The 26,125-nt window shown below is 44.2% G+C and overlaps 1 protein-coding gene across 4 annotated transcripts in view; it reads right to left on the bottom strand.

The window, feature by feature from the left end:
- Positions 1–26,125, bottom strand: part of MYH11 (myosin heavy chain 11) — a 285,530-nt gene that overhangs the window by 110,120 nt on the left and 149,285 nt on the right. For all 4 annotated transcript variants that reach the window (XM_086941438.1, XM_086941439.1, XM_086941437.1 and 1 more), the window contains 3 exons: positions 25,529–25,624; positions 24,147–24,265; positions 14,570–14,722 (listed from right to left, as the gene is read on the bottom strand). In XM_086941438.1, the coding sequence (XP_086797564.1) occupies positions 14,570–14,722; positions 24,147–24,265; positions 25,529–25,624 (368 nt within the window). The remainder of the gene's footprint in view (positions 1–14,569; positions 14,723–24,146; positions 24,266–25,528; positions 25,625–26,125) is intronic.

Here is a 26,125-nt window from a genome sequence, read left to right as displayed (position 1 = left end):
GTCAATTTAATACTTACATCTTCCTAAGGTTAAGCCTCCCTGTCCAAATATGTAACCGATTGGATAATTTTCAGTTCAAATTGAAAGGGCGCGTTCGCCTCGTGTGTTCAATCTAAAATGAAAAACAACGGAGCTGGTTATTCCGTTGTAGTTACTAATCCCACCTATTCAGCGAGCCAGAGCGCACCAGTTTCCCGTACAACTCTACTCGCGTTCAGATGCTAGGTCCCGGTTTCTGTTTACCTGAGGCTGCGTGAGTGTCCTCCAGCACGGGTCGCGGTCGGTTTTCAAAACGCGATCCCCAATGGGCGGAACAGCCTCTATTTACACGCAATTATTTCCGGTTTTCGGGTCAGGGGCTCATGGGATATGTAGCAACGCCTATCTAAAGCACAACTAGAGGAGATTGAGAAATTAGAAGCAGAAATCAAAGTTAATCCTCTGATACAGGACTGTAAGGCTCTACTTGAGCGAGTAGATAAAGAAATACTGGAATTTAAAGATTTTACAGTACAACAGAAAGACAACAATTTTGAGAGAGATAAACGGAATTTCACATTTGAAAAAACATATCCGTACCTACAGCAAGAATTTTATTCTAGACCAGAAGCAAGACGCTTCCTGAACGACAACCAAGGGAGATCTCGCTCTAAGTTTCTCACATTTTCGGAAACATCCTCCTCTGGAGGCAGCGACTCTGAGCAGGCGGGCCCCCGCCCACGATACAACCAAAGAGGTGGCTATCAGAGGAATTATCAGCCACAATATCAACAAAACTATCAAAATCAACAGCCACAACAGACTTTTTTAGGTCAGGACACACAAAAACCACGCGGGAAAACCAGATACAACCAGCCATGGGAAATGTCAACGCGAAGGCAAAATTACAAGAATTAACATCCTGTGCAAAATCTTCCATTTTTAATCTCTCAAATACGACATTAACACCATCGGAAATCAGTGTCCTTGAAAAGGGACTTACATTTGTACCAACAAGATTCACTGACTTCGTGAGACTAAAACTTGAATTTATAGAATTTTGCCGAAAAATTCGACTGACTACATTCTTCGCTGACAAAGAGAGCTCCCCTCAGACGGAAACCACTGGTTTTAAAAGAAAATCAAGCTTCTGCCCCCCAGCACATAAAGTGCCTAAAGAGGTCACATATTTTGAAAAAACGGTACTTTCAGCTTTAGCTGTACAGGAGAAACGAAGGAACGGATATGTCAAACCGAATTTGACTCAAAATCAGAAGTCGGCTCTGCAAACTATTAAAAGAAATGATAACATCATAGTGAAACAGGCCGACAAAGGCGGATCCATAATAGTTTGGGGAACAACAAACTATATCCAAGAAGCAGTTAGACAACTGTCAGATTCCACGTGCTATCGGAAAATTACTAAGGATCCAACATTGGATCTACAGAAAGAATTGGGATCTATATTAAAAACTGGACTTGACCAAGGATTTCTCGGGAAGAATGAATTTAATTTTTTGTCTAATAAACACCCACGGACTCCACTTTTTTATGTGTTACCCAAGGTGCACAAAAATGCAGACAACCCACCGGGCAGACCTATCATTTCCGGATGCGACTCACTGTTCGAACCAGTCTCCAAATTTATTGATTTTTTCCTGAAACCTTTCATTCCAACGGTGAAATCCTTCATTTTGGATACAACGGATTTTTTATCAAAACTGGAACAAATGACATTCATCGAGAATCACGACACACTAGTAAGCATGGACATAGTCTCGCTTTACACCCAAATCCCCCAGGACCAGGCTTTGGAGGTTCTTGAAATTTTTTTGAACAAGCGAGAGAGCCCCATGAGAATCCCAACAGATTTTATATTACAACTGGCGAAACTGGCCCTTACTAAGAACTATTTCAAGTTTGGTGAAGAATTTTATTTCCAAACAAGAGGAGTAGCCATGGGCTGTCCTTTTGCCCCGGAATTGGCTATTCTTTATATGAGCCAATACGAGGAGATGTTCGTTTATAATAACAACCCATTCCTCCAGTGGATAGGAGGATGGGTAAGATATATAGACGATATCTTTTTCAAATGGTCAGGATCACATGAACAATTAGTTGAATTTCACACCTGGATCAACGATAGGACAAGTGACATTAAATTTACACTACAAACCTCAAAAACAAGAATGTCCTTTCTGGACGTCGAAGTATATTGTGTAGATGGACAACTAGTCACCACCCTTTTCAAGAAGGACACGGATCGCAATAAAGCGCTGGATTTTTCAAGCAATCATCCAAGAAGCCTCAAACAAAACCTTCCGATAGGGCAGTTTCTACGCATCCGTAGAAACTGCACATTCAAAGATGAATTTATGCACCATGCAAATATCTTGAAAAACAAGCTTCAAGACCGGGGATATCCGGTGAAATTATTAAACCAATCCATCAAAAGAGCATTGTGCACACCTAGAGAGGAATTGTTAAACAGGAGACAGAAACAACAACAAACACGTATTGTTTGCGTATCAACATATTGTCCAACATCGAATTTTCTCAAAAAATTGATCTACCAGAATTGGCATCTGATTAAGGAACTGGACACTCAATTTGCGCAACAGCCTTTATTTGCCTTTAAAAAGGATAAAAGTATCGCGAATTATATTGTCAGAGCAGCAATTCCAAAGACCAAACCAGTGACAGTGAGAGACTATGTCAATTTGCCTCCTATTAAAGGCCATCATAAATGCGGCACATGCCTCTGCTGTGCTTCTACCCAGGAAGGTGATCTATTCCAGCACTCAGGAATATCCTGGAAACATGACCAGTTCACCAACTGCAAATCAAAAAATGTGGTGTACGGGATCCTATGTCCCTGCGACAAATTATACATAGGAAAGACAAATCAGGAAGTGAGACAAAGGTTGTCTCAACATAAATCACGGATAAAGAGGAAAGTGGTCACTGCCCCTCTAGTACAACATTGGATGGATCAACTGCACAGTGAACAAGACTTAAAATGGACAGTTATCTCGAAAATTGACCCTGACCCCAGAGGCGGAGACGTAGAGGCCAAATTGCGACAACGTGAGGCCATGTTAATTTTGAAGTTCAATACAGCCACACAAGGCTTAAATGAAATGTCAGAATTATATAGCTTATAGAACCGGTTTATGCTTCAGATGAGGTTTTACCACCGCACCTCGGCACCTTTTAGGTTCTCCCATTACACGTATTGTAGCCAGAGGGACCTCTGGCAGACTGAAAACTACATATCCCATGAGCCCCTGACCCGAAAACCGGAAATAATTGCGTGTAAATAGAGGCTGTTCCGCCCATTGGGGATCGCGTTTTGAAAACCGACCGCGACCCGTGCTGGAGGACACTCACGCAGCCTCAGGTAAACAGAAACCGGGACCTAGCATCTGAACGCGAGTAGAGTTGTACGGGAAACTGGTGCGCTCTGGCTCGCTGAATAGGTGGGATTAGTAACTACAACGGAATAACCAGCTCCGTTGTTTTTCATTTTAGATTGAACACACGAGGCGAACGCGCCCTTTCAATTTGAACTGAAAATTATCCAATCGGTTACATATTTGGACAGGGAGGCTTAACCTTAGGAAGATGTAAGTATTAAATTGACCGTCACGGATTTTTTCCTTCACATATTGAAGTCATGTGCTCAATTTCTGAAACGTATTGTTTCGATTCTTTGCAGTAAATCCACCATGCCTAAAGCAAGGTCCATAGGATGACAGGTAATATCGAGAGTGGTTGGATGTAGAATGTGACTTGAGAGTCTTTCTTTGGTTTCCACTGACAGAGGTTTTTCTTACTTTTATTTTTTCACAGATTGAGTTGGTTTGGTCCTGAAGAGAATCCTATACACCTAAATAGGATTCGAAACGCGTCGACCTATGAATTATTGATTTATGAATTATTGAGGTGGTAGATGTATGGTGGCGCCAATATGGTGGCTGTTTTGTAAATACTAAGGCCAATGATAGGCGTTACAATGATTTGAGTGCTCGATAAAGTTATATTCAAATTGCTCATTTAGTGAGTGACAAAATAATGATCAATGTTCCTCAATCCATCTCGATGAACAATTTGCATCTAGAGGAATAGCATCACAGTTGTTTGGATGTATAAAGTTGTAAATAATGCCATTTACCTCTACCAACCCTAACTTCTATGTTTCACTCATATATGTTGTCTAGTGTCTAACTGTTTGTTAAGTGTCTAAGTGTTGCCCCAATTGTGTTATTTGACCTGGTTCCCTCCCAATTTACTGTTCATTGTTGTATATATTGTATGATATTCTGAATAAGAGAATTGAAAAAACAAATGACTAAAGACATAATCTAAAAATAAGGAAAATAAACCTAAACTTATACGTTGAACATAATAAATAGTCATCTTGAAAACCTTTGTGGTTCTAATTTGTATTGACGGAAATAGAGGTCAGCTTGAGAGAGCGATTGGTAGCTCTTCAAATGTAACTGTCTAATCCAGTGCACAGTACTGGCAAATTGTTTTGTTCAGTGTCACAATGGTGGCACCTGGCTTTGTGGACCCTGGACAAATTGTACTAGGTGAAAGTTACCTAGTGACCAATGCAAGCAACTCCACTACTTCCCATAGTGTGGCTGTTGTGAACTTCTCCTGGGGAGGGGTAGATGGCCTAAAGAAAGTTGTTGTGAGTGCAGACCTCCCAGTAGACTGTCTGTTAGGCAATGATCTTGAAAGCTCAGTTTGGTCAGAAGTGGAGTACAGGACTCATGCAGAAATGCTAGGGATTTCAGCTCATGTCCTTGCAGTGACAAGGTCTCAGGCTAAGAAGTGCCTTCCTGAACCAGTGGTGGATCTTGAAACAATAGACCAACCACAACCCAAGAGAAGGAGCAAGAGGGTTAAGGCTGTGCCTTCCCACTTGCCCCAGGTTGAGGATCAGGTTTCACAGGAAACTGATTCTGCAGTCCAAGAGGAGACTGTCTCAGAGGAGCTTGAACCTGATCAGGTTGAGTTTCTGGGGACAGGGGGACCCTCAAGGGCAGACCTGGGGCAGGCCCAATTAGATTGCCCTTCACTTGAACCCCTCAGACAGCAAGCTGCTGCTGAGGCTGCAGGGAATGCTCAAGGTACCCATAGAGTGTATTGGGATGAAGGACTCCTTTATTCAGAGGCTAGAGACCCCAAGCCTGGCACAACCAGGAGGTTGGTTATACCTTTGAAGTTTAGGGGCTTCCTTCTTACCTTGGCCCATGATATTCCCCTTGCAGGACACTTAGGCCAGAATAAGACTTGGGACAGGCTTGTTCCACACTTTCACTGGCCTCACATGTCAGAAAATGTCAAGGAGTTTTGTCGCTCCTGTGTCACTTGCCAAGCCAGTGGTAAGTCAGGTGGCACAACAAAGGCCCCCCTGATACCACTACCTGTGGTGGGGGTACCCTTTGAAAGAGTTGGAATAGACATTGTGGGTCCCATGGATCCTCAAACAGCATCTGGGCACAGATTTATACTGGAGGTAGTGGATCATGCCACCAGGTACCCAGAAGCAATTCCCCTGAGGACCACCACAGCTCCTGTGGTGGCCAAAGCCCTCATTGCAGTTTTTTCAAGAGTGGGCTTTCCAAAGGAGGTTCTTTCAGACAGAGGTACCAACTTCATGTCTGGATACTTAAAAGCAATGTGGAAAGAGTGTGGAGTAAACTATAAGTTTACCACACCCTACCATCCACAGTGCAATGGGCTTGTGGAAAGGTTCAACAAGACCCTAAAGGGAATGATAAAAGGTTTACCAGAGAAGCTTAGGCGGAAATGGGACATCCTTTTACCCTGCTTGCTCTTTGCTTACAGAGAGGTCCCACAGAAGGGGGTTGGCTACAGCCCTTTTGAACTTTTGTTTGGCCACCCTGTAAGAGGTCCATTGAGTTTGGTGAAGGAAGGATGGGAGTTACCTCTCAAAAAGCCTAAACTAGACATTGTGGACTATGTACTTGGTCTCCGCTCCAGGATGGCTGAATACATGGAGAGAGCATCCAAAAACCTTGAGGCAAGTCAGGAATTACAGAAAGCCTGGCATGACCAAAAGGCTGTTCTGGTTGAGTACCAGCCAGGGCAGAAGGTGTGGGTGTTGGACCCAGTGGGGCCAGCAGCTCTCCAGGACCAATGGACTGGACCCTACCCTATCATTGAAAAGAAGGGAGAAGTCACCTACTTGGTTGACTTTGGCACCCCTAGGAGCCCCCACAGGGTGCTCCATGTCAATCGTTTGAAAGCATTTGTTGACAGGGAGGACATGAGTCTCCTCATGGCCACAGATGGGGAACAGGAGGAAGAGAGTGACCCTCTCCCAGACCTGCTTTCCCAGAACCCTGATGATGGTTCAGTTGATGGAGTAGCCTTGGCAGGCAGCCTCACTGAGCAGCAACAGGTGGACTGCAGACAGGTGTTGCAGGCCCACAGACAATTGTTTTCACTCACACCCAGTCAGACTAACTGGTGCACCCATGAGGTGGATACTGGTGACAATCTGCCTGTGAAGAATAAGATCTACAGGCAACCTGACCATGTCAGGGATTGTATAAAGGCTGAGGTGCAAAAGATGTTGGAGCTTGGAGTGATTGAGCCATCAGAGAGCCCCTGGGCTAGCCCAGTGGTCCTTGTGCCAAAACCTCATACCAAAGATGGGAAGAGAGAAATTAGGTTTTGTGTGGACTACAGAGGTCTCAATGCTGTCACTAGGACAGATGCTCATCCCATTCCAAGAGCAGATGAGCTCATTGATAAATTGGCTTCTGCCAAGTTTCTGAGCACATTTGATTTGACAGCTGGCTACTGGCAAATCAGACTAGCTGAAGAGTCAAAAGCCAAAACCGCATTCTCTACCCCTAGTGGGCATTATCAGTTTGTGGTGATGCCCTTTGGTTTGAAGAATGCACCTGCCACTTTCCAAAGGTTGGTGAACCAAGTCCTTGCTGGGTTGGATGACTTTTGCGCAGCATATCTAGATGATATTGCTGTCTTTAGCTCCACCTGGGAGGATCACCTGATCCACCTGAAGAAGGTTCTGGAGGCCCTGCAAAAGGCAGGCCTGACTATCAAGGCTACTAAGCGCCAGATAGGGCAGAGCAAGGTTGTGTACTTGGGCCACCTAGTAGGTGGGGGTCAAGTTCAACCACTGGAGAGCAAGATCCAGACCATACAGGACTGGACTCCTCCAACTACCCAGACACAAGTCAGAGCCTTCTTGGGCCTGACTGGGTATTACAGAAAATTTGTAAAGAACTATGGGTCCATTGTGACACCATTGAATGACTTGACATCCAAGAAGATGCCCAAAAAGGTTCAGTGGACAGTTAGCTGTCAAAAGGCATTTGATGACCTGAAGAAGGCCATGTGCTCTGCACCTATCCTGAAGAGTCCTGACTACTCCAAACAGTTCATTGTACAGACAGATGCTTCTGAGTTGGGGGTGGGAGCTGTGCTTTCACAACTTAATCAAGATGGTCAAGACCAGCCCATTGCTTTTATTAGCAGAAGGCTGACCCCCAGGGAGAAACGTTGGTCAGCTATTGAGAGGGAGGCCTTTGCTGTGGTTTGGGCCCTGAAGAAGTTGAGGCCATACTTGTTTGGTACTCACTTCCTAATTCAGACAGACCATAAGCCCCTCTTGTGGCTAAATCAGATGAAGGGTGAAAATCCCAAACTGCTCAGGTGGTCCATTTCCCTACAGGGGATGGACTTTACAGTGGAGCACCGCCCAGGGACTGACCATGGTAATGCAGATGGTCTCTCCAGGTACTTCCACTTAGAACATGAAGACTTATCTGGTCAAGGTTAAGTTTAATGTCCCTGCGTTTGGGGGGGGGGGGTTATGTAGGAGAGTAGGGTCTGCTATCCTATGGTCACCCCAATTTTTGCTTTTTGCTTCACTGGTTTTCGACTTACTGAGGCTGTGGGCCTGCTAATCAGACCCCCAGCCTGCTGTTCTCTCTCTAAATTCATAATACATGTGCTATAGGTACATACCACAATTGGAAATGGACTCCTTGTCAGCCCCTGTACCATGCACTATAGGTGCCCAGGGCATAGGTGCCACCAAGGCCTACCAGGGGCTGAAGCATAGCTTTTGCCACCCCTGGCTGGTTCTTAAATTGACACAACTGGCTGATCACTCAGCTGGGGCAAGTGGGTGTAATCACCCCTTGCTTAGATATAGTATACCTATATCTAAACCTATATCTGGACACATATATAGCCTGTAAGCCACTCCTATGGAAGGCCTCATCAATCCTGGAGGCAGAGTGCGTGGTTTTATGTGAGATGGTGCTCTGGCATGAGCTGAGCCTGTCTGCAGCTGTCGGGAACAACTCCCTAAGCTGATCCGGGATAATGCCATACCATATACTCTTAAGCGCATTATAATCCTCGCGGTTATATAGCAACTTTGGTTTGGCTTTATCAAAACATGTCGTGTAAGGTGTCATACGAATTGGAATACTACCCCCTCGCCAGTTCTGGCGACGGGGGTAGCATTCCACCCTTCTAGAGGGAGAAGACATGTTACTTTACTGAAACGCGGTTGATTTAAAATGAGCCTCAGATCCACAAAATGGATGCCCCTGCCACAGACACGGGTCTGACCTCCTGCTGCTGACCGAAACCCGGCAGAGGAGGCCTGGACAAAGAGTTTCCTGTCACAGGGCGGTGTCAAACCACCCCAGACAGGAGATAGTGGATTGGAGTAGGGAGGTTTCAATGAAACCAGACACTGCCTGGGGAGCACAAGGCTGCCCCTTGCAGGATCCGGCCAAACCGGTTCTGGGGCCTCCCAGCCCCTGTCCCAGCGCGGCCAGGATCAAAGGAGAGGGGTGTAACCACCCCCTTCCTGGGTCCCACCCATAGGAGGGGACCTAGCAGGATGTCCAACCCCCTAGATTCGAATAAGAGGGGGAGCAGTCCCAACGGACCTCAGATCATCCTGAAGAAACATAAGAAACGAAATCTGGACCCTTCGACTTTCTACACGACGTGAGAAGACTGAAGAATCTCCCTTGTGGTCAAGGAGTGACCACCCTGTGCAAACAGGCACCATCCAGCCCTCGACCCTGGCTTTGTTGCAGTTCCCGCCGGAACTCGAGCGACAGAGATCGACGAGATCAAGCTTGCCTGCCTTCTACCTGCCCGATCCACAGTCCCTGCAGAGCTGAGACCCGTGGAGGCGACCGGAAGCGTGGGGCACGCCATCTTGAAAAGGCCACGAGACGCTGACCGTGCGGCCCACGAGTGACCCTCGAAGCTGTACACCGGGGTTTGAGAAGCCCCAGCCCCGAGCTCCACTTGCACCAAAGCTCACCCCTCCACACTCGACGAGTGCTGCGTGGGGCCCTTCTGCTTGTGTGCGCTCGACGCGTTGGCCCGGTCACTTGCCAGCTGGCTTGTGGCCCCTGTGCCAACGAACTTTGAAATCCGACTTGCTTTTCTGGTTGCTCCAGATCTGCACCAGCTCCTGTGAAAAGGAGCACCCACTCTGACCCTCCTGGTTCGAGTGATAAGCAATCTCCCGGTTCCGCGTGGATTGCTTTTGCCAAGTGCTGTTTGCTACAATCTTCAAGCCGACGGTGCTGACGGCGAGAGCCTACGTGGGACAGATCGTGACCTGCTCCTGGACGTCGCAGATGCCCCAGAGCCCACGTGACAGCGGAGAGAAGCCTATCGACAACCGCCTGATTGCGCCCGACATTGCCTGGTTCCGTCCTGGTTCCACCCTGGTCACTGCTGAGTGACCCAGACTCTGTCCCCTCTGCTTTCAGGTACTTTTCTACATCGATCCACCCTTGGATCGCACCGGACACTTCTGCTTCACAGCGCCTGCAGCTGCAACAGCTCCAAGCACCAAGAACCTGCGTGACAGAACCCGACGCCACTTCGACCCTGTGCACCCACGGCCTGTGGGTGAGGTAACTTTGCAACGCCGGTGTCTTTACACTGGTACACACCTCTAGGGTCTGTGTCTAAAGTTTTGTGTTCCTAGGTTCAGCGGAAGTATCTTTTTATTCACTTTAACTGACTTTTACGCACCATTGACAGTGCATTGGTGCGCGCCGCACTTTCCGTGCTGCACCCGTCTCCTGTGGGCTACTCCCGACTTCTTCATTGCTTGTCCTGACTGCTCCCAGCGAATCTCTAGGCCCTAGGCCTAACCATTGTTCGATAAGTGTTACTTATACCACTTTTTTAATATATGGTCTGAGTGGCCACCCGCCCTCATCCATAAACGTGCAACTTTATATGTGTAACAGTGCTTTTGATTTAACGCTTGTGCCCCTTTCCTCATAAAGAGTACTGGGGAGTAATTTAGAAATAAATACATATATTTTTATAATATATACTTGTGTGGTGTCCTTTCATTTGATTACAGGATTGTATGTGGTAAAACAGCTCGCTTAACACGACCTCTTAAGTTAAGCCTTTAAGGCTGCTTAGTCCATGCTACCACTAGGATAGCTTGTCTACAAGGTTGACTTACAACCTGACATCTTTGGGGTTTGTTTGGACTGATAACCAGTGGTTCCAGAATTGGAAACACTACCTATCAGGCCAACTTCTCACACCTACTGTCCTCTTCTAGAGTGAGTCCCTGATCACCTTGAGGTGGCTCACCAGGTACTTGACCCTTGGCTGGCATCAAAGTGCATTCCTCCCCAGGTCCTGAAGTTTTGGGCTCTTTGCGACCGCAAACAGGCCCATTCCTGCTGAGACTCTGCCACCACTGATGAGCGTCAATGTGAAGCTCCGGTGATTCCCACTCTTCGTGTTGCAGCAACTGCCAGCGAATACTGCAGTTCGCACTACATCAACAACAGCCAACAGTTGACCGCCAATGTGAAAGTCCAGTAACAACCGCCTGTGACACCGAACCGAATCTTCCCATATAGGGATGGCTAGCCACAACTCAGGCCTGCTTTTTGCGCTACAGCATCGACCATCCACAATGCTTTCCTTGCTCCACACAGCCTCCTCCCCCATAAATGTAAATCTTCGCGCTGGACTTTGAGACGGTAACTTTTTCAGCAGGACTCACCTAGTCCCTGTATCCATAGTGGTTGGCCTGAACTTGTAACTTTCCCCCAGTCTAGCATGACCAGATAACTGCATGTGGCACTTTGTGCTTTTAGGTGCTATGTCTACTTAAAACTTTCAAATTACATATATGTCCAGTTCTACTGATTTTTGTCATTCTGATGTTATTTAATTTATTAAAAATCACTCTGTTTTTCTAAATTGGTATGGGATTTTTCTTGTGTTGTGTTTTCACTTAACTACTTTGAGTACTGCCTAAATACTTTATTGCCTCCAAGATGAGACTGACTGCTTTTTTGCCAAGCTACCAGAGGGTTCATCACTGTTTAATTTAGTAACTTTGGTGCTTCACCCATACAGGGATTGTGGTTGTTACTTGAGAAGGGTCTTTAACCATTTCATTCAAAAACCCAATTTCCTACAAATTTCTATAAAGAAAATGTGCGCTCTTGACATAGTGCCTCACAAGCTTTCTTGAAAAATATCAATTATGTTCTGGATTCCACACTGTTGATATATTTAAGGGTAGGTAAACCTTTAACCTTCATCCTCAAAGTTGAATGAAGTTGTCAACATTTCTCCTAGTTTGCGATGCTTGCTAATGTTACAAATTTTGCCGAAGATAGTGTGCAGCATTTGTTTTTGACATAAAATTGTTTTTATAAAAGAAAAACCTTGCAGATACTATTTAGACAGAATCCTCCTGTTGAACTTAGGTTATTTGCTGAGTTTTTCATTTCATCCTGCAAACCTACTTTTGGCTCAAATGTTTTCCCGCTGTTTATTTCTTGCAAAATTAAAAAAGTTATGGAGTTTCAGAAGTTTAGAAATCTTCATAAAGTTGGGTAAAATACCTTTGCAACTAAGCACATACCTAGGTAAATCATCAAGCCCAATTCAAACCTTTTCTATATATAACTACCCAAGGAGGAATTAACCTTGGTATAATTTCCTGTAAGCCTGCTGTGTTTCACAACAAATAGTGTGGACCTAAAGACGAGTCCTACTACAAATTGAAATATGTTATATGCTAAAGTGTGGTTCTCCAAATCTGGTTGTAAGGTGCAGCTTCATAGTGTAGTTGTAATTGGATGAATCAAATGAATCAAAGCATGGATGCACCCTCAAATCAATTTAGACCAGAAGAAGTCATAGACACCAGCATCTTATGATCTAAATAGGTCTAAGATCTTGGGGTTTACTATCGTGCATATGTGTTGTCGTGTTATACAAGCAAGGAAAACATTATACTAAGGCAGTGGTTCCCAAAGTGTGGGCCACGGCACCCCGGTACGCCGTGTTGAGAAGCCAGAGGTGCTGAGGCGCTGCTCAGGATGTGGGGGGGCTTGAAAGAAATGACACCTTCAACACGCATCGCACGTGCTTCAAGACATTGGAGAAGAACCCCCTCTCTCCACCTCCCACCCCATTCCTGCAATCACAGACTGCGACAAGCTAACCCCCACCACACACACTCTTCAAGAGTGGCCGACCGGACTGGGCAGCTGTACCCCACCCCCCCCCCCCTTCCAGCTCCAAACACATCCCGTCCTTCACCGGCTCCAGTCCCAGCAAATCCCAGCCCATGCAACATGTCCTGCTTTCCCATGCTATACAATAGAGTACCCAACACCACCAAAGATTACTGCGGGCTACCCAGGAGACCTGAGCTCTGTGCTTTAATCCTCAATCCTAGGCTGGATTATGACAGTTCTGTTCTGGCTGGTGTACTTTACACTCATCATGGTCACAACGCTACATAATGTGCTGCATTTAAGCTTTGTGACTGCTTGTCTCCAGTCCGCATCACACTGCAGCGGCTATACCTGGAAGGCAGGTGTCACTTCAGATTGGCATGCCTGGTCCAGAAAATAATAAATTGTGACTCTTGGATCGAGCATAAAGACAGACACCTTTCGTGGTATGTAGTGTCTGAGGAGTTTGAAGGGTTCCCTAGGAGCCCCCTCTATTTAGGAAACAATGGACTATGGCTTAAACCTTTTCTGGCTGTGCCCAGACATGTCAGTAGTTGTAGCGGGGCCCAGGTCAACACGCTGAAGTGGGGCCCTTCATATGGCGAAACCTGTTTTACACTTTAATAATAATATCCTGTAGGGAAATAGACACGTGATAGATTCAGCACCTGGCGACCGCCAACTCGTGGCATCAGTCTTGTTAGCTACATCATGATTGTGAAATAGGGAAGTATTAGGTTAAAATCTATCAATAAATGTGAGACAAAAGCGCAGAACCTGAGGAATAATCCTCAAATTCCTTGGCACTCCCTTGTAACCTTTTACATGTAACTTCCATCACATTCTTAAGTGAAGTGCCCATAGATCTTTCTGTACTTTTCTACATTACATAAGATTACAGAATTTATGGTTCAAGGAAACAATGCGCACCTGAGGACCTTTGATAAGATATCACAGTGGCAGAACACTCTGAACCTCAATTATCTCCCCCACCCCCTGTGTTTCATACCTGGTAAACTGAGATGTCAGGGTGTGGCATCCTCTCCCCTTTATGAGTTTCATAGTAAGAACAAAGAGTTAACAAGGTAATACTGGACGTTTCCCACACTTTGCACTGCAAAATTCATCAGGAATTCTAGGTAAAATTTGTTGGGAGAAGCACTCCTACATCCATGCAAATGCAGGGCCCCAAGTGGGATAAAAAAACCGGGGGGGGGGGGGGGGTCTCAAGGGCCGTGGCCTAAAACACTCAAGCCAAAACTCCGTGCCTAGGACAGTGTGCTGCCTGACCCACCGGCAAAACAAATGGTGGGGAGCCACGGCCACCCGCCAACCCGGTCAAGGGAGCCACGGGTCAAAAAAGTTTGGGAACCACTGTGCTAAGGACTTTGCTCCACACAAACAAGTGTGCAAGACTTGCACAAAATAATGTTATTAGTTATGGAATGAGGTAGGCTATTGGAGGGCTACATCGATTTCATGGATAGGGTACTGGTTCGGCATATCTAGTCCAAGAATTGCAACACTATAGCAATGAAAGCCCATAAAGGACAAATGTGCTTTTCCTTTAAAAAGGAATCCACAGTTAGTCCTTGCTACATCAAGGTCATTATAAGCAGCTGCACTGTTCAAACAAATAGCCCACAAATGTTTTGTTGCAAGTGAACACATAGCATCCAAAAAGCAAAGTATCACTCCTTGTATCAGAGTTGATCCTACATTGACAGGTGTTGTCACTTTGGAACTTTCACAAAGACAATATTTTATGACTAGAACTTTAAATTGATGCCCTCTGTGTAAAAACCATTTAGGAGACGTGGTGATGGCATGAATACATGATAGGAATATGTGAAAATGCTACCACATGCACCACAAAATATCAAACCCAGAAGAGCAAAGGAAAAGGAGAGCCCAGTTAGAATGTATGATAAGAGGAATATGATAAAAAGGTGAGTTAGTTAATCATGACTGTCAAAAGTAAAATACACTTTAATAAGACAGCACATTGCTGTTGCTATCTGTACCTCAAAGATCTCGAATCCAGCAATATCGAGAATTCCCAAGAAGGAGGCCCCTTGCCTCTTCGTCTTGTCCAGAGCTTTGTTCACACGGCTTAGAATCCAGAGGAAGAGACGCTCAAATGTTGCTTTGGCCAGAGCCTCTATTGCAAAGTCCGCCTGGGGATAGAGAAAGCACAAGCACACATTCAGCCAATGATACAGCCAGCATTTTAATAAGAGCAATTTTACGGTGTTTTAGAACATCAAGTGATTTAGACCAATATTCAATCCGTTAATAAAACTATGGACACAAAAAGCTATACTGACCTCTATAAAACAGATTCACTGGAAAGGGAATGGGTAAAGTTACCCAAAAGCAGGTGACTGGTTTAGTGAACTATCCACGTTAGCAACATAAAAAAGATTAACTTTACAACCTTGGGTAGGGTAACTGTTACATTTCTTATTTAGTATGAATACATTATTTACATGTATATGGGTGTATTACTTTAAGGCATGAGACTTGTTATATTTCTGTATTGGTTCTTTATTCTAAACAGAGCTTTGCTAATGTAGCATTCTGTACTTGGAAGGCAGTTGTATCCTACTGCTATCCTGTCAGGAGCTATGCTGTGCTGATCTACAATAAACCTATCAAAACCTTTTGGATTTAATTTAATTCTTACAAATTTTGGCGACGAATGGATGGATATTGTCAAGCAAAACTCTAATACTAGCAAATCTACATCTGAAGAAGTTTGTTTTGTGAAATCAAAAATTGACAACAGGGGTCCCAGTTTTACGCAAGGAAAGAACAAAGGACATTTCAATAATTTTCTTTAAAAAAGACAAGCTAACTATAACAATTCCTTTGCTTGTTTTAGGTGTGGTAGTAAATCACACATTGCTTCTTTTCAGGGATGTCCAGCAATTAACAAAGAGTGTACGATTTGTGGAAGGATAGGACACTTTAGCAATGTTTGCAGGGATAGACGCCATAACCAGACACAGGTTTCTTCCAACAATTTAGACTCCACAAAGGTATCTTGTATTAATGAGGGTACAGAAGTTAGTCAAATTCAGGAGCCCAACAAGGGTTTTGTTGTTTCTATTGTACAAAGGGGTTGTGTTGTTATAGGCAGTATGAGGTCCCCTAAATGTTCCTTCTACATTTATAGTAAGGAAATAGAACTCATGGTTGATTCGGGATCGCCATGGACGATTATTACTAAAGAATATTTTAGTGAGAGATTGGTGGATGAATGTGATATTACAAGTCTTCTACCATCCGACATCATTGCCGAAAGCTTTAATGGATCAATGATTGATATTGAGGGCTTCTTAAAAGTGCCTCTTACTTTTAAAAACAGAACTGCTATGATTAAACTAAACATTGCTGTCAAGGGTGTCAATGTTTTAGGTTGGTATGATCAATACGAGTTAGGTATTATTCTCAGCCCACGTTCCAAAGATCCAGTCTCCTTATGTAGTGAAAAAGACATGGTAAGTACTACATGCCATGATTTAGTTGAAAAAGAAGGTGTAAGGGAAGACATGAGTTTTTGGAGTCTTAAATATATCTCAGTCTTCTGTGATGATTTGGGCAAGTTAAAAAAAATTGTGCACAAAATTGTTTTGAAAAATGATGCACTTCCTGTTAAACAAAAATTGAGAGGTGTTCCTCTTAATTTTAGAGATGACTTGAAGGAGATGTTGAATGATCTTCTTAAGGAGGACATAATAGAACCCATTGAGTCCTCAGAATGGGTTTCTCCCATTGTGCTCGTGCGGAAACCTGATCAAAAATTACGCGTGTGCATTGATTTAAGAGCGTTAAATGCTAATATCATAATTGACTGCCACCCTCTTCCTAACATTAATGAGCTTGTTTCATTTTTTGATGGTGCGCAGATATTTACTACCCTTGATCTCAGATCAGCGTACCATCAAATCGAGCTGACTGAGGAATCAAAGAAATACACCGCATTTATCACACCTATGGGGCTATTCCAGTATAAAAGAATGCCATTTGGGCTGGCCTCAGCGGCCTCTGTTTTTCAGAGAGTGATTTTTAGAGACTTGGATTCTTTTGTCAAATGCTTTCAGGATGACATTTTAGTCTTTTCTAAAAAATGAACTGGAGCATGTTTCACACTTAGATCAAGTTTGCAAAAGACTGGAGGATAGTGGGCTCACCTTAAAGGCACATAATTGTAAGTTGTTTTGTAAATCAGTTGAATATTTAGGACATACGTTATCAGGTGAGGGTTTAATTCCAAAGAAATCTAATGTAGATGCTATTCTTAAGGCACCAGCTCCAATCAATAAGGAACAACTACTTTCTTTTTCAGGTACGTGCGAGTATTACAGTAAATTTGTAGAAAATGTCGCAACCAAAATGGAACCGTTAAGAAAATTGTTGAGGCAAAAGGTTATTTTTGAGTGGAAGGATGAGCAAGATAAGGCTTTTGTGGATATCAAAAACAATATTGTAAGTGCTCCTACCTTAAGACCGTTTAGGATGGGCTACAAGTGCATAATAACTACTGACGCTAGCTTGTATGGTCTTGGTTGTGTTCTGTCCCAACGAGATGGTAATACTGAGTGGAATGTCGCTTTTTCATCTAGAACACTTAATGAAACTGAACGTAGATATGCGGTTATTGAGAGAGAGTTGCTCCCATGTATGGGGGCGGTGGAACATTTTAGAATTTATGTTTGGGGCAGCATATTTGTGCTTAGGACAGACCATAAACCTCTAATACACATATTATCAGTTGGTGGAGGATGGAATTCTACCGCAAGAATTGCATGTCTGGCATCTAAATTGCAAGAGTATAATTTTACTGTAGAGTATATTCCTGGGAAGAAAAATGTTACTGCGGATTTTCTCTCACGCCTTCCTTGTAAAGATTGTTCAGACAAGGTGAATGTAGTTAAAGATATAGATTTTGTGTTGGGAATTACGGATGTAATTCCGTCTCAATATCAGGACATTACGGAAAGGAAGTGGAAAGAGTCTCGAAATGCAGATGTAGTGTATGTCCATCTCAAGAAATATGTGTTGGAAGGCTGGCCTAACAAAAATAGTGTTAGATCAGATTTATTACCATTCTTTCATGTTGCTGATGAATTGTTATATGAAGGTGATTTCTTATTTAAATCTGGAAAATGTATTCCACCATATGGTGTGCGAGAATTGATTTTAAAATTGGCACACAAAACACATCCTGTGATTTCTGCGATGAAACGCTTGATAAGGTTGTATTTTTGGTGGCCAGGCATGGACAGATTCCTAGATCGCACTGTCAGGGAATGTAATGAATGTTGTGATAAGGACAAAATGTTAAGAGTTAATATTCCTTCACTTAAACCTGTTAAATGGCCTCAAGTCCATGGAACAAGATTGCTTTTGATATCTCTGGTCCGTTTTCTATTTTACCGGAAACCTCACGGTTTGCCCTGGTCATCATCGACTATCACTTGAAATGGCCTGAGGTCAAATTTGTCGCTAAAGCTACTACGAGTGCTGTTATTAGTTTTTTTAGAGAAGTTTTTGCACCGGAGGGTTGTCCTGCTACCTTGATTTCAGATAATGGAGTGCAATTAGTTTCTGCAGAGATGGAGAAATTCTTTAAGGATTGTCAGATTAAACATATTCGCACATCACTTTATGAACCCCATGAGAAGGGCCAGGTTGAGCGCTTTAACCGGGTGTTGAAAGGTTTTATAGCTGATGCAGTTAAGGAGAAAGGTGATTGGTTGAATGTTATTAGAGAAAAATTATGGACTTATCGCATCACTTCACACACTACCACGGAGATTAGTACTTTTAAATTACTTAAGGGAAGAGATCCAGCTTCAGTTATTCGCCCTTGGTCATTTCAGTAAAAGTGTAAAAATGTAGTAGAGAACAAGGTTGATATTCAGGAAGTTGCTGATAAAGTGGTTTGTAAGGAGGACAAAGTCACTACATGATACAATAACAGATGGAAGACAAGAGAACATAATTTGGAGGTTGGTGATTGGGTAAGGATTCTCAAACCTTTTCTGGATAGTAAAGGCATGAGTAAATATGGTAGACCCATTCAAATAATAAAAGTTTTCAGGAATACTGTCATTACCCAAGATGGTAAAGTTTGGAATTCAAGGAAAGTGGCTAAGTGTCGTGTACAAAATGTCAACCTGTACCAGGAAAACTCTACATGATAGCAAGTTTGGTCATTAACCAAAATGTGATTCTGCGGCATCAAGAATTAAAAGTAATGTTCGGGTAAGAAACAGGTCCATTTCTTTACAAGATTTTGTATAGTATATTGTGTTTGTTTCTTACTTATTTTGTTTTATTTAATGGGGGAGATGTGTTACATTGAATACATTATTTACATATGAAAACATTATTTACATGTATATGGGTGTATTGCTTTAAGGCATAAGACTTGTTATGTTTCTGTATTGGTTCTTTATTCTAAATAGAGCTTTGCTAATGCAGCATTCTGTACTTGGAATGCAGTTGCCTCCTGCTGCTATCCTGTCAGGAGCTATGCTGTGCTGATCTACAATAAACCTCTCAAAACCTTTTGGATTTAATTCTTACAGTAACCTTCTTCCACTTCATATGGCAAAGATTCCTGGATTGTTATGATTGTTTTATGTATAATCCATTTCTATGATCAATGTTCTGTTTATTTAGCAAGAATGGAATAAATATTTAAATTCTTGGAAAGTATGCTAAGCTTAAATGTTGTATAGCATGAACTAATAATAATAAAAAATTAAGGCCCTCATTATGATGTTGATTATGACGCCATCAACAGGCTGTCAGTCCGCCAAACATACAAGGCATCAGTCTGACTGCCGCATTACGATGCAGGCCGACCGCCTGCATCGTAATGCGGCCATCGGACTGATGCCTTGTATGTTGGGTGGACTGACAGCCAGTCGGTGGCGCCATAATCAACACCATAATGAAGACCTTAATTTTTTATTATTATAATAAAGATCGATAATGTCGAGGGGGAGACCGCCGCCCCTGACAGTTCCAAGATCCTGTTGGTGCAGCAGGTGAACTCCTATCCCTACAATCTGAGGTGGTGCCTGAGCAGGAACCACCTTAGGGATTAGGATGTCCCTTTCCGACTTCCTTTTCATGGCAGTCCCATCGCCATGAAAACAAGCATTTACAATGCAATGGTTTTGCCTTTGTTAAAGTTTGAGCTGTTGGCAAAGCTCTTGATCTTTTTTTTTTAACCTAAATAAATGGCCTTGTTATTTGCAATGGCACTAGCTTTATCTTTTGCAAATGACACCCACAAACACCTACAGAGAGCCCCCAACACACTGCGAGCACCACCACACTGCGAGGTGACAAGGGGGAGTGGGCTACATGTCAGGCCTTGTTCATGTCAGGATGTATTTCTTGTCTATCTCACTTCTCTGCTCCTGAGTCAATGGCTTTCCTTTGTATCTAGTGTTGGACCCAACCTGGAGCATTCTGGCCTCCTTGTGTTTTGATCGGATAATGTACCCTTCCTCAGAGGACATCAAACTTTGCTTTGTCGAACATGAGGGACTATTTTCTCCCCATCTCCCTCTGTTTCCCCTTCCGTCTCTTTAACCCAATAATGTATATTATGCATCATTGCGCTCGCTGGATCCTCTTGTTTAATTTTCTCCGTCTACCTTGCTTTTGGGGGACGTCCATCTTGAAGTGTTTTTGCGCCATTGCAAGATGGCTGCACCGGTGTGCACATGCATAGCAGACATCTTCAAATGGCTTTTGTTTTATTTTAACATAGTAAATCTGGATGTGAACATCTGTGACGTCCATCTTTTCAATCATTGTGTTTCTCTTTTAACAAATCCCTGTACCGAGATAGCCAAAATGGATGTGCGCTCATTTACTACAGCTATCTAAGACTGTAAAAAAAAGCATTGGCAAAGCCATTATGAGCAGACATATTGGCATTGCCAATCTTTCATTATTCGCCATATTCTTTATTCTTGAGCTGTGCTCCATAAAACAGCGCTTTCGAGCTTCCCGATTCCGTGCGTGAGTAACTCATCCAGGAATCCTGGTTATCCCTTCGTAGACGGAGGACTACGAGTACCAGAATGCACAGAGAAAGGCCTGCGCTGGGTAAATGGCTCCCTTACAGACCAAGGGCCTTGGGAGCTCAGCAAAAACATGACCACAGATTATGTATAATAATTCAGGGCAAATGTCACTGAACAAATAGACACTGATTGTGGGTCGTAACACAACATATTAGATGCACCGAAAGTAATGCGATATTCATTCGTTCAAAAAGGATATTGGTCGTGTGTCCTCTGCCTTTTAGCGAGCGAGTCCTCGTCGCTAATCCCAGCCATCAAATACTTCAGCCCTGTAATCCAAGTCCGGGCCTGTGATAATTACAGTTTCGGTTCTAGAATTTGCCACACGACAACGTGCTCAAAAACGGGGAAAACACGTCTTTATTGAGCACAGGCATTTCGCTTCTGCGAACGCTTCCCACAGAAATTCACTTCAACACAATTTCCCCGTCCTCATGTGTTTTTTACCGGCCCACACACCTTGACGCCGCGCTCTGTCACTTATCGGAATAATTGTTCACGAAGCGAATGTAAAATACAAATCCTGCCCAATTTAACATCCCCCATTTTGTAATTTGAAAATTGGTTAATTATCCGTTCATGACTTGCCTGATTGCTGTGTACAGTAGGACATGAAAATAGGCAGACCGAGGAACAGAATTTTAACAACCTGGTGATTTTTTTGAGTAAGGTGCCCGCACTGAATGTCTTTGTAGGTACATGGGTAGGGGGGATGGGGTGGGCCATTAAACTGCGCTGACGGCAAAGTCAAGAACATACGTTCTTTCTTTCCACCGGCAGAAAGCTACCAAAGACTTAAAAAAAACTCCCTGGCAATGTGAAGAGAAGAGGATCAAGTCCACATTAAAGGGCTGCTCCAGTTTCCAAGAGTACTTCCCAGTACAAATGTGTACAGTAAACCCTGCCGTTAATATGTCCTAGTTGAGTCAAATTAGTAGAAATCGCACGATAGACCGTGAACACGCTTTGCAGTTAGAGTGACCACATAACTCCTCTCCGTGTCAACTGGAAAACGCTTTTCCCATCTCGGGCTCGCCTTTTACAGAATCAGGCATCACGAGGTGCAGCCCAGGTAAATGGATCTACAACGAAGGCTCGCCCGATGCACTGACTTAGTTAAGTGAAGCGGCGGAGCTGCTGACAATATAACAAAAGAGTAACCTGGTCATTGTACTTGCAAAGCACTGTCATTACTAAGTTTGTAAACTTTCTGAGAACACAGAAGAATCCATACTTCACCTATCTTAAGTAAGGTGGTGTCAACCAAACAGCTTTCAGTTTTAGACCCCGGAAAAGGCAGTCAACCTGGGCTTTAGGTCACCCGCATGGGGGTCGAATAGTGAAACTAAACCGGCTTGACACTCACTGACCCTCCTCTTCCCGTGTCACGTGCAAAGCATTAGCCGATAGCAACATGAAAGCCTATCCGACCCACTCCCCGCAATTGAGAGGAAGCAGCTCTCCCCAGCTCACGACTCCATTGACACGGCGCACGTGCTCCGATAGAGGCTGTCCTCTTCAGATAGCGCCCTGCTGGCTCGTGCGCCCCTTATACCATGCCACCTCCCCGACCAACATACGGGTAACCCATATAGGGGGATGCTAATCCACACAGCTATTTCTCTGACAAGCTCGCCCCTCACAGCGGGGTGAGGCCGGTAACCGGCACACAAAGCCCGGCCATGCGGGCGGCCTAGCGCCCCTAAACATAGCCCCGGCCACGAGGAGGAAGACAGGTTGGGGCAGGGGCTCGGAGGGTAGGGGAGGAGGGAAAAAAAAAAAACAAATAAATCGACTCACCTGAGCAGCGACAGGCTGGGCAGCCCAGACAGAGCGGCAGGTTGGAGAGGCACTTCTCCGGTCTCCCCGCGGGCGCCGCCATAGTGCTTGCCGTCTTCCTCTCCTTCTTCCCCGGGCTGCGGGGGGCGGGCACTTCCGGCCGGCCGCGCTAGGATTGGCCGGCCGGCCAGTCACGGGGCGGGAAACGGGAAGAAGAGACGCAGTAGTGCCGGCAATGCCGGACCAGACACGGGGGCGTTCCCGGCGTCCCGTGACGTCGGCAAAAGCCAAAGAATGTCGGGAACGCCCCCGTGTCTGGTCCGGCATTGACGGACAGGCCCCTCGTCCAATGGCAAGGCTCCGTTTACGGAGCCAGCCAATCAAGGACGAGGGCCGAACCAAGCCACACTATGGAACTCAACAGGATTTCGCCTGCGCCGAAAGGATGCGCAGAGCGCATCCTTCGGCGAGGCAAAACCTAAAAACGGCATAAACGAACCTTGGGGGCCCCAAACAAGGCCCCCATTCCCCGTGGGCCACTGCTAAGTAGCCTGGGAGCACATGTAGGGCCCCCCAAACATCCAAACACCATGTGCCAGGCATCACATGGTGCCTGGTACACAGTGGTTGGATGTTTACAATGTGCTGTTTTCTACTGCGCTTGTGCTGCGGCCCTTTTTCAGCACAAGCCACAGTAGAGAAAGGCACTTGACGCCTGACAGCACTGCGGTCCCATCCTAATTTGACAGAGGGGACTGCTGAATCCTTGTTGGTTGGACTCCTGCCAGAAGTGATGGCGGTCAGCGGTCCGGCCGACCGCCATCGCAATAGGGGCCTATGTTCTTTCTTTTGTGACTTGACATTGACAACATTTCGAAAATTTACCATATTCACCCACAACTGGAACATGTCTGAAAAAGATTTTAAATCTCTTTCTCAATAGCATATAGATGTATTTTCGAATTTACCATCACTCTCTTGGCTACCTGTGGTCATTCCATTCTATCTAGCATCTTGTAACACTTAAATGTTTTTGAGAGAAATGCTTTTGAACCTCAAGAACTCTCAGAGACGAGCATAAAAGGGACCCAAAAAGAAGGGTCTGAAACACAATGTCAGCTCATTGTGTTTTAGACCTGGTTCCTGGGACAAACTAATAACTTTTCAAATGAAGCAACTTTAAAAGTGCCAGTCAATGAAGAGAAAAACAGTTCTCTTTTTCCAACTCTTTTGATATAAATAACCAGCAATATAGATTCTAGAATTTTGCTTTTTTAACGATGTATTGTGATATAATTCATCGGATTGCCCCTTTATAGTGGCCAATATACTCTTGTGAATAGAGTTACAGTGCACTTATTCCCATAACAGGGCCTCAAACAAGTCCTCATTGCAATTTTTGTCACTACCTTCACCAAACAAGGAGGAGCAAATTTGCACACTTCCTTTTTGCTGTACTCTCTGTTGATGGACATAACTCTGGCTTACCCTCTAACTTTCAGATGCCATGTAAAAATCAACGCCCACCACATTTTCTTTTTGTTTACCATGTATTGCAATGAAAATGTATACTTGCTGAACAGATCCATTTACTGAATTTTCAGTAGTGGAAATAAGTGCCTTGCTGAAGTATTAGAGTTACAGAAAAAATAAAAGTGGTGCCTAGACCTCTGTAGACCCTGCACTCCAGATGGAATGTCCTCACCTGCTCTTTGGTCTGGGCTTTCTGGACAACATCCCGCCCAACTTTAATACGTGGTGTCAGGATACATCTGGTGAAGTCTGTTACATTAATACCTGCCAAATGGCAGACTTTCTGGGCAGCTGGAAAACAAATCACAATTGATGGCACCTTGTTCATGTACTGACACCTATATCAATAATAACAATATTACAATATCAATCAATCAGAAACCTAGTGCAAACAGATTAAGTGGAAAATTACTACATGTAGATGACTGCACATTGGGAACACTTGTCCATACCAACTGACAATCAGAATGGCTGAAATTCAGCAAAAGTTTGAAAATCCACCCCTTCAGGCACATTGCTTTATTCATTTCTTGGTCCTGAGACCACCATGCCACACTCTAATGATTGACGTTGCTTATTGAGCCAGTAACCTTCACATGAGGACAAGTGCTGCAAAGCTGTGGATTCACCTACACAAAGATTTAGGGCCTGATTACGATGATGGCGGGAGGTGTCCCGCTATCACGTTTCGGCAGTCCGACAGGCCGATTGCGATCTGTGAGGTGAGCCTCCGCTGCTGGAGAGGCAGAGGCGGCCCATGGAAGGGTTCCCGCCAGGTGTCCAGTGGGGTTAGTTGTGACCTGCCTTTCCGCCGACCTATTCCTGGTGGGGACACCACCATGCACGAGTTGGCAGTAAGGCAGTAAATGAGGCCAAATAATGTGACAAGGGTCACTGTTGAACATGTGAAGTGCCGGAATGCCTTCGGGTGTCGGATTCGCACTAGATCACACTGCAAAATATTTTTTTTACAATTACGTCCACCTGACTGTATTCATGTATTAGAGTGGGCATGTCCATTCAGTGAACCAACACTGCGACAAAATGTACAGCTGTCATGTTACTGTCGCCGTGAAGCAGCCAGCCCAGCAGGAAACTCCTAATATGGCAGGCAGCGAGGCCAGCTGCCCAGCGTAGTACTCAGTTCCACCGCTGCAGCAGACAGTCTGGCCGTCTCACCGCCGAACACTTAATCTGGCCTCTATACAGTCACCCAAGAATTTCAGTACGAACCAGCAGACACCAAACTTCACACTAGTCTTGACAAGTGACTGACCTATCAACCATCACTATGTCTATGAATAATTCTAATTACTAGCTGCCTTACGTAACTCCATATCTACCGCAGTTTGCCACACAGTTCACTTCCTAAGAGCCCATAACAACATAAAATAAAAAAGATTTCTAGCACAATATGAGAAAAGCAACCACAAGATGTACTTTTCCAAACCTTTTCATTCTTTTGTTTTTCCTGTACAATAAGTGCATAGAAAGGAAGAAATAGCAAAATCTATATTTCTCTAAAATGAATACAAATGATTTCTTTAGACGTACCAGTGTCATCAGGCATGGATGCCTGATCTGTATTTCTTTCTTTCTTGAAGACAATGTTACCCATTTGTAAGACTGATGAGACAACCTTCATCATGGCTGTAAGAAAGCAAAGAGATGTCACCCAAGTCAGGTTTATTCTCACAAGTGAGCTACTGCTGCTGTACTTTTTAGCAGGTTTTAGACATGAGAGCCAATAGCTTATTCTTGCTTGTCTTCGCATTCCTTCTCCCAGCGAGTGGAGGACATCTGCATTTCCAGTTCATTTAGCGTCTTGAGTTTTAAGTCAATCAATGATATTACATTTTTCACATAACATTTTTGTTTCAATAATCATCAGGCTACTTAAAATGTATTTTACGTGGATGACCATTCATTTACATTGTCACATAAAACACTATTGACAAATGTCTCTTGTTCCCTGATTAATGTCTCCATAACAATGACTGGAAAAAAGAAACTGCATGCAGATATGTGTGTTCAACTCCACACTAGCAAAACCACAATAAATCTTGGTGTGATTAATCAGGCTATACATTCTAAGGTAATTAAATACTAGTCGAACAAACAATTGTGGGTCGGTTTTGAGCTGAGTTTAAG

The sequence above is a fragment of the Lissotriton vulgaris genome, chromosome 10 (assembly GCF_964263255.1).
Source record: "Lissotriton vulgaris chromosome 10, aLisVul1.2, whole genome shotgun sequence".
In the NCBI taxonomy this organism is placed as follows: Eukaryota; Metazoa; Chordata; class Amphibia; order Caudata; family Salamandridae; genus Lissotriton; species Lissotriton vulgaris.
The sequence above is the reverse complement of the archived record's forward strand: the minus strand, read 5'-3'. Positions and strand labels throughout refer to the sequence as shown.